The sequence below is a fragment of the Aulonocara stuartgranti genome (genome assembly GCF_965226115.1).
Source record: "Aulonocara stuartgranti genome assembly, chromosome: 15".
NCBI lineage: Eukaryota > Metazoa > Chordata > Actinopteri > Cichliformes > Cichlidae > Aulonocara > Aulonocara stuartgranti.
In genome coordinates, this window is record NC_138951.1 from 28,104,731 (window position 1) to 28,117,413 (window position 12,683).

The window sequence follows — 12,683 nt, forward strand, 5'->3', positions numbered from 1 at the left end:
TTTGAATGGGAAACTCGCCTGAAACAAAGTATAGGTTTTCATTATGTGAATAATTTTAAAATCTTAGCTCAAACGGCTGCAAAACCTGTTTGCCCAGCACGGGGATATTGAGTTCTATAAGATAAAGCCATAAACATGTGTTTCTGAGTCTTCTATCAAAAGTTACAGCGATTTATATGAAGTTGTACGAAAACGCTTTATTTCGCCAAGACAATGCGTTTCTCACTGTTACATGCATTTGAATGGGAAACTCGCCTGAAACAAAGTATAGGTTTTCATTATGTGAATAATTTTAAAATCTTAGCTCAAACGGCTGCAAAACCTGTTTGCCCAGCACGGGGATATTGAGTTCTATAAGATAAAGCCATAAACATGTTTGTCTGAGTCTTCTATCAAAAGTTACAGCGATTTATATGAAGTTGTTCAAAAACGCTTTATTTCGCCAAGACAATGCGTTTCTCACTGTTACATGCATTTGAATGGGAAACTCGCCTGAAACAAAGTATAGGTTTTCATTATGTGAATAATTTTAAAATCTTAGCTCAAACGGCTGCAAAACCTGTTTGCCCAGCACGGGGATATTGAGTTCTATAAGATAAAGCCATAAACATGTTTGTCTGAGTCTTCTATCAAAAGTTACAGCGATTTATATGAAGTTGTTCAAAAACGCTTTTTTTCGCCAAGACAATGCGTTTCTCACTGTTACATGCATTTGAATGGGAAACTCGCCTGAAACAAAGTATAGGTTTTCATTATGTGAATAATTTTAAAATCTTAGCTCAAACGGCTGCAAAACCTGTTTGCCCAGCACGGGGATATTGAGTTCTATAAGATAAAACCATAAACATGTGTTTCTGAGTCTTCTATCAAAAGTTACAGCGATTTATATGAAGTTGTACAAAAATGCTTTCTTTCGCCAAGACAATGCGTTTCTCACTGTTACATGCATTTGAATGGGAAACTCGCCTGAAACAAAGTATAGGTTTTCATTATGTGAATAATTTTAAAATCTTAGCTCAAACGGCTGCAAAACCTGTTTGCCCAGCACGGGGATATTGAGTTCTATAAGATAAAGCCATAAACATGTTTGTCTGAGTCTTCTATCAAAAGTTACAGCGATTTATATGAAGTTGTTCAAAAACGCTTTATTTCGCCAAGACAATGCGTTTCTCACTGTTACATGCATTTGAATGGGAAACTCGCCTGAAACAAAGTATAGGTTTTCATTATGTGAATAATTTTAAAATCTTAGCTCAAACGGCTGCAAAACCTGTTTGCCCAGCACGGGGATATTGAGTTCTATAAGATAAAGCCATAAACATGTGTTTCTGAGTCTTCTATCAAAAGTTACAGCGATTTATATGAAGTTGTACAAAAATGCTTTATTTCGCCAAGACAATGCGTTTCTCACTGTTACATGCATTTGAATGGGAAACTCGCCTGAAACAAAGTATAGGTTTTCATTATGTGAATAATTTTAAAATCTTAGCTCAAACGGCTGCAAAACCTGTTTGCCCAGCACGGGGATATTGAGTTCTATAAGATAAAGCCATAAACATGTGTTTCTGAGTCTTCTATCAAAAGTTACAGCGATTTATATGAAGTTGTACGAAAACGCTTTATTTCGCCAAGACAATGCGTTTCTCACTGTTACATGCATTTGAATGGGAAACTCGCCTGAAACAAAGTATAGGTTTTCATTATGTGAATAATTTTAAAATCTTAGCTCAAACGGCTGCAAAACCTGTTTGCCCAGCACGGGGATATTGAGTTCTATAAGATAAAGCCATAAACATGTTTGTCTGAGTCTTCTATCAAAAGTTACAGCGATTTATATGAAGTTGTTCAAAAACGCTTTATTTCGCCAAGACAATGCGTTTCTCACTGTTACATGCATTTGAATGGGAAACTCGCCTGAAACAAAGTATAGGTTTTCATTATGTGAATAATTTTAAAATCTTAGCTCAAACGGCTGCAAAACCTGTTTGCCCAGCACGGGGATATTGAGTTCTATAAGATAAAGCCATAAACATGTGTTTCTGAGTCTTCTATCAAAAGTTACAGCGATTTATATGAAGTTGTACGAAAACGCTTTATTTCGCCAAGACAATGCGTTTCTCACTGTTACATGCATTTGAATGGGAAACTCGCCTGAAACAAAGTATAGGTTTTCATTATGTGAATAATTTTAAAATCTTAGCTCAAACGGCTGCAAAACCTGTTTGCCCAGCACGGGGATATTGAGTTCTATAAGATAAAGCCATAAACATGTTTGTCTGAGTCTTCTATCAAAAGTTACAGCGATTTATATGAAGTTGTTCAAAAACGCTTTATTTCGCCAAGACAATGCGTTTCTCACTGTTACATGCATTTGAATGGGAAACTCGCCTGAAACAAAGTATAGGTTTTCATTATGTGAATAATTTTAAAATCTTAGCTCAAACGGCTGCAAAACCTGTTTGCCCAGCACGGGGATATTGAGTTCTATAAGATAAAGCCATAAACATGTTTGTCTGAGTCTTCTATCAAAAGTTACAGCGATTTATATGAAGTTGTTCAAAAACGCTTTTTTTCGCCAAGACAATGCGTTTCTCACTGTTACATGCATTTGAATGGGAAACTCGCCTGAAACAAAGTATAGGTTTTCATTATGTGAATAATTTTAAAATCTTAGCTCAAACGGCTGCAAAACCTGTTTGCCCAGCACGGGGATATTGAGTTCTATAAGATAAAGCCATAAACATGTTTGTCTGAGTCTTCTATCAAAAGTTACAGCGATTTATATGAAGTTGTTCAAAAACGCTTTTTTTCGCCAAGACAATGCGTTTCTCACTGTTACATGCATTTGAATGGGAAACTCGCCTGAAACAAAGTATAGGTTTTCATTATGTGAATAATTTTAAAATCTTAGCTCAAACGGCTGCAAAACCTGTTTGCCCAGCACGGGGATATTGAGTTCTATAAGATAAAGCCATAAACATGTGTTTCTGAGTCTTCTATCAAAAGTTACAGCGATTTATATGAAGTTGTACAAAAATGCTTTCTTTCGCCAAGACAATGCGTTTCTCACTGTTACATGCATTTGAATGGGAAACTCGCCTGAAACAAAGTATAGGTTTTCATTATGTGAATAATTTTAAAATCTTAGCTCAAACGGCTGCAAAACCTGTTTGCCCAGCACGGGGATATTGAGTTCTGTTAAAGATATTCTATTATCAAAGTACTCAGATGCAATGAAATATCACTCAGACACTTAGAGCAGTTTTAAACGTGCACGGGTGAGAGACTCAGGGAGAGACTCACACACCTCCTTGGTGCAGTCTGGCTTTATTTATACACATCATGAAGCATACAAAAAAGGAAATATCATCCTTATCTTGTCAAGAAAACAGGTGTGGTTTATCAAAAAACTTTGTGTTCTCTACAAGGTTGTTTCTTACTCGTGGGTGGCGGTTTCCTGCTAGTGTGAAGGCAAACAGTGACAATGTGAAGGCAAAGACTGATAATGTGAAGGCAAGCAGTTTCCGTTATAAAGTAGGGAGCCAGCAATTAAAATATGCAGCTGGTTGAGTACAGAACAGAAATATAAACACTCTTAGCTGATTATTATATGAATAATAAAACCTTTAAAAGCAAAAATACTCTGACATTCCCTCCTGTTGTTTAGATTTCTCACATGACAGTACTGTTATTTTTGTCAGTTCATAACCTCTTGTCTAAACATTTTCGGTTTGAACGTCATAAAACAGTCCTGTGTTCAATTAAACTAAACATTACTGTATGGATCATCTTTCAAAATTTCTTCCATTTGAGACGTCATCACATAAGCATTGATAGAAGTTGTCACCATGTTTGATACCATTTTCTTCAGACAGGGTACTACACATGTTGTGAAAACACATAATAGTAAAAGCAAAAATGCTATTCCAACAAGTCCTTTAATCAGTAGGGACTTCCATGAACCACCTAGTAACCATGTCAACCAATCATCAGTGCTTGTGACATAGTCTTGTTGTTCAGCATCTTTAATCTTTCTCAAGGTGTTCAAAGCGTCGGTCATGTTTTGTGAGTGTATGTTGTCTGGGATGTATGTACAACATGTAGTGTCAAACAATACACACAAACCTCCTTTTTCAGCTAGAATCATGTCTAGTGCGACTCTGTGTTGCATCACTACAATGCGTATTGCGTCGATTTCTTCATTTTGCGCTTTGTTGATTTTCATTGAAGCATTTAGGAACAGTCCAAATCGATAGTCAAGTGTCTCGATCCTCAGCATGTTTTTCCCAACTCCTACCCAAGGGAACAAGGAGTGGAGGACTTTCTGACCATCAGTCCATAGTTTGAAGTTCTTGGGCACATCTGATCCATAGACTGAGTCATGTGGCATTACTTCAGTGACTTCAGCAACTTCACGTTTTGCTCTTGACGTGTGTGTCTCTGCTGTGATCTTGAAGGTGTGGTCTGAAATTAGTACTGGTGCACACAGACCGGTGGAGTTCGGTGGGAGCATGAAGTAGGTTTTAGGCCCGCAGGCCCAAGCGGCTCCCTGGACCCAGAAAGTTCCATTTTTGAAGGTGTTTATTCCTTTGGATTGGGTCAGGTCAAGTGTCTGTGTGCAGTTGCGGTTTCGTCCAAGTTTCCTGTTTCCATCGGAGAAGTTGAAACACATTGGGTGCTGTATGTCCGGCGGCAAAACTATGGCGAATGATTTGTTTTTTGTGTTGTTGGCTTTGACGTTTACCCAATGTTTTTCGTTGCAGGTGTAGTTCCAGTTCGTCAGATTGTAGGCACAAGGGGTTGTCTGTTCAATTAGAATACGTCGTTGTGAAAGTGGTTTCGTGACACGTTTGACGTCTGTGTCACTACACCATGGAATTAGGTCTTCTTTCTTTGTGCTTTGACCTTTTAGGGTCAGTCCTGTTGCCATCAAATCTCTGCGTGTGCAATTGCCAGTTGTTGCTTTGTTGAACACACACATCGCTTCGTCAAGTTCAGGTGCCTTTCCATATATTGTTGCGTGTACGGCTGTTGTTGGCATATGTGAACATACATAGCATTCCATGCTGTTGTCGGTGCGTGTTCTATCATACACATATCTATACCACGCGTTGTTCATCCATGGGTGGTTATGGTCTTGGTTCAGGTCACGTAGATGCGAATTATCATTGTGTCCATCTTTTTTGCAGGTGGTGTTGTTTATTTCCTCTCATCTGGGTGAGTGTTAGTAGGCTCACTAGGAGCGCAATGCTGGCCACTAGGAGGACAAGTGTCTTCATGATGACCAGGCACACCTAGACTTCTGGTGAGTAGACTATTGGCGAGAAGTAAAAAAGGGCGGGATATACCCAATCAGCCCTTCCCTTCACCAATAGATCACCTAGAAGCCAGGGGAGCCGGCGTCTAAGCGTCTGGATTGTCACTCACTTTTTTACAGTGGCTGTGGTGGATCCAAGATGGTCTTTCTGCTATTTTGCAGGCGGTGGGTGTGGTAAGTAGGACTTGGTATGGGCCCTCCCACCTTGGTGAACTCCAATTCTTTCTCTGGAGTACTTTGATCAGGATCCAATCACCTGGTTGTAACCTGCAAGACACTGGAGAGAAATCACTCGGCAGTTGGTTGTTTAACACAATCTCTTTATTTTCAAACAGTTTAGTCATCCATTCTGCTAGGGTAGTTTCCCTTATTGATTTATTAATAGGTTCACTGGTAATTGGCAATGGAAACGCTCTCCCGTGGATGATTTCAAAAGGTGTAAGTTTCTGAGAACCTTGTGTTATTCTCATCCACATCTTTACTAGGCCTAGACATTCAGGCCATGGTCTTCCTGTTTCTTCCATGCATTTTCTTAATCTCTGTTTTATTGTGCCGTTAGTTCTTTCCACTAATCCTGCGCTTTGTGGGTGATATGCACAGTGATGTTTGATGCTAAATCCTAGAGCTTCAGAGACTTTGCTGATGATGTCATTAACAAAATGTGTTCCATTGTCTGACCTTATCAGACTGGGAATGCCATATGTGGGGATGAAGTGATTGCATAAACACTTTGCCACTGATATTGCATCTGCTCTTTTTACTGGATAGATTTCTGGCCATTTTGAAAATACATCTATAATTACTAGAGCATATCTTGATGCTTGGCATTCGTTAAGTTCAATAAAATCCATGTGGATTGTATGGAAGGGGTGAGGTGGTGTGGGGAAATGACCTCTTTGTGGTCGGAGGTTCCCCTGTACATTATGTCTTTGGCAAATCATGCATGTTCTGATGAATTCCTTTGCTGAATTTTCAAAATTTTGAGTGTAGAAGTGTTTAGAGAGGACATTCATCATTCCACCCGTTGACAAATGCGTTAAGCCATGTGTCACTAATGCTGCTGTCTTGTGTAGAGATTTTGGCAGTATTGGTTTGCCATTACAGGTCATTAGGTCATTTTCTAGCTGTGCTCCACACCTTAACCATTTTTTCTGTTCTGTGATGGATGCAGCTTTCTGTTCATCTTTAAGTACATCAAGTGGTATTAACGTTGATGTTTCAGATATTAAAGTTTGTATATGTTGTTGTGCTGCCTTTTTTGCGGCTTGGTCTGCAAAGTTATTGCCTTTAGTAATTTCTGAGTTATCTTTTTGGTGTGCGGCACATTTGCACAATGCTAATTTTTTCGGCAGTGTTATCACTTCTAGCAGTTCTTTTAAAAGGTGTGCATGCTGTACTGGATTGCCAGTAGAAGTGACCATGCCTCTGTTCTGCCAAATCTTCGCGAAATGATGTACTGCTGCAAAGACATACTGACTGTCTGTGTGTATGTTTATGCTTTTTCCTTCATTCAGCTTACATGCTCTCACAACAGCTGTAAGTTCTGCACTTTGTGCAGAGTTAGAGGAAGTCAAAGGTCTTGCTTCCAGAACTGTGTCTACTGTGGTTACTGCATAACCGACGCAGTTGCGACCTAAGCTATTTTTAGAAGCTGATCCATCTACAAAAATGTCAGTGAAAGTTGGCTGTGGTGTGCTATATATATCGGCTCGTGGTTTTGTTTCTTCATCTAGCTTTTCCATACAGCAGTGTTTTTCACCATCTTCTGATGTGGGGAGAAGTGTGCTGGGATTTAGCTGACCACACTTCTCGATTGTAATGTGTGACTGTGATAACAAGATGCCTACGTATGAGAGCTGTCTTGCATGTGTGAGATAAGACAAGTTCGCCTGCAGTAAGATGGAGGTTACAGCGTGGGGAACTTTGACGATCAATGTGTGTCCTAAGACGATGTCAGCTGATTTCTTAACTGCCTCTGCTGCAGCTGCGCATGCCTGCACGCACGAGGGCAGTCCTGAGGCCACTGAATCTAGCTTACACGAATAAAATGCAAGAGGGCGTTGCTTTTCCCCAAAGGCTTGTGTTAGAACGGCCTTCATGTAGCCTGCACCTCCGTCTACATGCAAGTAAAAAGGTTTTTCATAGTCTGGCAATGCCAAAACTGTGCGCGTCTGCAGTGCAAGTTTTAGATCATTAAATGCTTTTTCTGCTTCTGGTGTCCATTCTATTTTATCTTTCAGTGCTAGATTTTTTCCATAAATTAAGTTTTGCAAAGGTTGAGCTAGCAGAGCATATTCAGGTATCCAGCATCTGCAAAAATTGCAGAGACCTAAATAACTCATCATTTGTTGTTTTGTGAGAGGCTTTGGAGCATTCTGTACTGCTAGTTTTCTGCTGTCTAACAGTGTTCTTCCCTCTCCTGTGAGTTTGTGGCCAAGGTATGTGACCTCTTGGCTCCACAGCTGTAACTTGTGCTGTGACACTTTATGGCCCTGCTGTGCTAAATGTTTCAACACAGTCATGGTGTTTTTTCTGCAGTTGTCTCGTGTATCTCCCGTGACGAGAATGTCATCAACGTACAGAAGAAATTGCCCTGTGGCAGGGAGCGTGCATAGTGACATAGATTTCTTTAATGCCTCTGCATACAGGGTGGGACTGTTCTGAAAACCCTGTGGCAGTCTTGTATAGGTATACTTTTCGTTATCAAAGGTGAAGCCAAACAGATTTTGTGAATCTGGGTGTAATGGCACCGAGAAGAACGCGTTTGACAGATCTATGACTGAGAACCATTGTTCTTTTTGCGTCACTTGATTTAAGATTGTGTGTGGATTTGCTACCACAGGTGGGATTTGTTCTGTTACTTCGTTTATTGCTCTGAGGTCATGCACTAGGCGATATTTTCCTGTGTTTGCTTTTTTCACTGGAAAAATTGGAGTGTTACAGGTTGCTTTAGTTGTTTTCACTAAAATACCTGCTTTTTCCATATCTGCAATTACTGGCCTGATCCCTGCTTTTGCTTCTGCCGTCAAGGGATATTGTGTTTTGACTGGCCTGTAGGTTGTAGTAGTTTTTACTACAACAGGATCTGCTCCTTTAATTAATCCTACATCTGTCGATCCTGTGGACCATAGTGTTGTGGGCAATTCTTGTAGTTCTGGGTGTAATTCTAATGAGAGTATATGTCAGTTTTCACTATCTTCCTGCACATGCAAATCAGTGCTGTCAGTCATGTATGTGGCTGGGTGGGTAGTGATCACCCACCCTAATGTGTATCTCATGCATCCCGTTCTGCGACCTTGTAGCCATCCTTCATGCGTGTCCTCAGTCTTTTCATATCTGTCTCTTTCAACTTGGGTGAGAATGCGGCCTAAATCTTTCCACTCAGTACTGTCATTGTGTGCTACTGACACATGTGGATTTGGCATCCTATTTACTCGTTGTACTGCCTCAGGCTGCAGCACAGAGCACACTGCATTACCACTTTGGGTGACATATAGGTGCTGTAATGTCAGCATTTGTGGTCCTAGCTTGTGTACTTCTTGGTCATACACAGGATTAGGACCTGGACTCTGTTTGAACCTCAATGTGTTGTGATACTGAGTGTAGTCCTGTCGTGTTGAATGAGTTGGCAGATATCGATTTGCTATGTGTTGTAAAGGCTCTAGTGAGGGCAGGTCTAATGTCCAGTAGTAGTAGTGAGGTTCTCCGAGTCCTTGACACACATTAATCTGATAATCTGCTGGACTTTGTTTCTCGTTTAACATTAGCTTTGCATACATGCCCTCTGGTCCTGGCAATACTCCTATTTCCAGTTTCTCTAGCACATCTCTCCCTAGAAGATTAACTGGGCAAGATGGGTCATATATGCACTGGTTTTTACAGCTGCGGCCGCTGTCTTCATGAGATAAGAGTAGAGGCTCAGTCAGTGATTTAGTACTGACATGTCCTGATGCTGACTTAACTATCAGAGTATCATTAGAGAATTTCACTTTTGGTGGTTTTTTAATCAGTACAGTTTTACATGCTCCAGTGTCGCAGAGCATCGTCATTGGCTGCCCATTTATGTATATAATTACAGTTGGTTTATGTTCAGAGCCCAAAAGCAATTGCTCTATGTTATACACATCCGTGTTTTCATTGCTCTCTGCTTCTGTGCTTTTTCCTAGTCATTTGTTATTTCTTTCATCCTCTTCCTCAATGTCATCCTTTTTTCTATGTCTACACTCGCGAGCAAAGTGCCCCTCCTTTCCGCAATTGTAGCAGCTTGTGTTTTTCAGTCTTCTCTCTCCTTTTCGCCCTCCTCCTGCCTTTCCTTTTCCTTTGTAGAGGCCTGGTTTATGTCTTCTGTATTCTCCAGAGAATGCCACCAATCCTGTTGCTGGATCTACAGTAAAGACGCCTCCTTTTTCTTTTTGCTTCTGTATTTTAACTGCGTGTTCGGCATATTGCAGTGCATCTGACAGACTTCCTGTATTTTGTGTGACCCAGTGTTTTTCTACGTGGGCCCTCACTTTTGGGAGGAGGCCGTTCAGAAATGCATTTTTTAGCTGTTGCTGAAATGGTGTTTGTGGCTCCTCCTGGTAATTTAAACCTGAATGTTGTCTGAAAACTGGGCGTAGGCGATCGAGGAAGTCAGAGGCAGTCTCAGCTTCCTTCTGCTTTATCTCGCCTATTTTGCCGTAATCTGCTCTTGGGGCTAGACGGACTCTAATCCTTTCATATAATCCTGCCAACTGAGCCCTTAGAGGCTCAGAGGTGGGGAGCAGGGCTATACCCTGGTCATCTGACCCCGTGAAGTCTCCCTTTACTGTTCCCATTTTTAGACCTAATAAGTCCTGAATTACCTGGAGCATTTCATGGCCATTCAAGTGCCAGTGTGTTCTAATTAACTCAACTGCCTCCCTCCATGGCTCAAAACCTTCATTTAACAGTGGAACGTCCTTTAAGACGTTAAATCTGTCAGTTTGGGACCATGCTCTGAAAACATATAGGAAAGGGTTGTTGTCTCTTTCATTATTATCGCCACCCGTTAGTTGGCCATATCTTGGGTTGGGCGTGGCTATCATTGGAAACAGACCTGACGGTCCTGGGGGGTCAATCTGTCCTCCCATATCCCTACCTGACGGGTCTTTCCCTATGTCTTCCTTATGGTGATTTGTTGTCATTAAATTTAATGCCTGTCTTGCTGAATCATATGGGCCTGGCGCGTCAGTGAAGGGGTTTTTTGATACTGGCTGATTAGACGGGCCGGGGGCAGGCACATATGGAGGAGGTGGTTTTGGGTGTTGTGGATCTTTTAGTTCACTACTTTGTTCATTTTTCTTTTTCTTTTTCTCTTCTCGCACCTTTGTGCGTTTATCATTTTCTGCCATCCAGGCTTTAAAATGTTGCCACTCTGTGAGACGTTTGGCTTTCTTTTTAAAGCTTTTTTCATTGTTTAGTTCCGCTTGGAGGGTCTCTTTTAAAGCAGTCACTGCAAAGGGAGTACATTGTCCCTCCCACGCAGGGCAGTTTAGTTTCTTTGGATTTCTCCATCTATTTGCGCTAATTAGTCCGGCGCCTGGACATTTTTTCTCTAGCCACTGCTCGTCAGCAGTGAGTTTTGTTGATTTATTACCCATTATTATTTTTTCCTCTTGTTATTATTATTTATTTATTTATAAATATATTTGCGTTTACACACACACATACACACCCGTGGTGCTTTCTCTGGCACGAGGAATGGGAGAGGCTATTGACACGGCCTTCTACTTTCAAGCTAGCCTTGAAAGCGGTGTCAATTTTATGTGATGAAACACAACCTTTTCCCGTTCCACCAGAACTCGAGCAACCAACGGTAAACAATTCGGTGGAGTAGTTCAGCCTCCTTAATGTGCTGTAAAATCAACTTACTCCACCAACAAAACAGTAAAACAACAGATTATACGCGTAATGAGTTTTTTATTCTGGGCAACACTGTGTCTTTCTACATTGCTCCAAGCCCTCTTTCAGGCGAGCTGCTTCGTAACCTCTACGAGTCCTTTTTCAGACGAGAATGTTACTATCCTGTCGTATTTTGACATTAAACTTGCTCCAAGCCCTCTTTCAGGCGAGCTGTAACCTCTACCAGTCCTTTTTCAGACGAGAATGTTACTTAATTAATCTGTCATACATTGACGGGAAACTATTTAATGTATAGACCACAGGTTGCCTCAGTCGTTTTGCGCAAGATGTGAGTGAGTGCTAAATATTCACCTGAGTTATTGTGTGGTTGCTTTGGTTTCCTTCATCAACCCCTGAAGTCGTGGACCTCTTATAAGAACGCTGGCCAGAACCCGAACGTCACGTCTCTGGACTTTATCCTCTGCCTGGAGAGGAGTCGACAGCGTGGGCTTCTCACGACGTCAGGACTTGACGAAGGTCTCCTATTGGAGCATTGAAAAAATATCAATGTCCACTCCGGCTCAGAAGGACCAATTAAATGTTAAAGATATTCTATTATCAAAGTACTCAGATGCAATGAAATATCACTCAGACACTTAGAGCAGTTTTAAACGTGCACGGGTGAGAGACTCAGGGAGAGACTCACACACCTCCTTGGTGCAGTCTGGCTTTATTTATACACATCATGAAGCATACAAAAAAGGAAATATCATCCTTATCTTGTCAAGAAAACAGGTGTGGTTTATCAAAAAACTTTGTGTTCTCTACAAGGTTGTTTCTTACTCGTGGGTGGCGGTTTCCTGCTAGTGTGAAGGCAAACAGTGACAATGTGAAGGCAAAGACTGATAATGTGAAGGCAAGCAGTTTCCGTTATAAAGTAGGGAGCCAGCAATTAAAATATGCAGCTGGTTGAGTACAGAACAGAAATATAAACACTCTTAGCTGATTATTATATGAATAATAAAACCTTTAAAAGCAAAAATACTCTGACAAGTTCTATAAGATAAAGCCATAAACATGTGTTTCTGAGTCTTCTATCAAAAGTTACAGCGATTTATATGAAGTTGGTCAAAAACGCTTTATTTCGCCAAGACAATGCGTTTCTCACTGTTACATGCATTTGAATGGGAAACTCGCCTGAAACAAAGTATAGGTTTTCATTATGTGAATAATTTTAAAATCTTAGCTCAAACGGCTGCAAAACCTGTTTGCCCAGCACGGGGATATTGAGTTCTATAAGATAAAGCCATAAACATGTGTTTCTGAGTCTTCTATCAAAAGTTACAGCGATTTATATGAAGTTGGTCAAAAACGCTTTATTTCGCCAAGACAATGCGTTTCTCACTGTTACATGCATTTGAATGGGAAACTCGCCTGAAACAAAGTATAGGTTTTCATTATGTGAATAATTTTAAAATCTTAGCTCAAACGGCTGCAAAGCCTG

The 12,683-nt window shown here is 40.7% G+C and overlaps 1 protein-coding gene across 1 annotated transcript; it reads right to left on the reverse strand.

The window, feature by feature from the left end:
* Positions 1-3,258: 3,258 nt before the first annotated feature.
* On the reverse strand, positions 3,259-12,232 carry LOC309689948 (uncharacterized protein). Its single transcript, XM_082506685.1, has 2 exons — positions 11,552-12,232; positions 3,259-5,594 (listed from the first exon to the last, which is right to left on the reverse strand). The coding sequence occupies exon 2, from the start codon at positions 5,117-5,119 to the stop codon at positions 3,767-3,769; it is 1,353 nt and encodes a 450-aa protein (XP_082362811.1). The 5' UTR covers positions 5,120-5,594; positions 11,552-12,232; the 3' UTR covers positions 3,259-3,766.
* Positions 12,233-12,683: the final 451 nt, after the last annotated feature.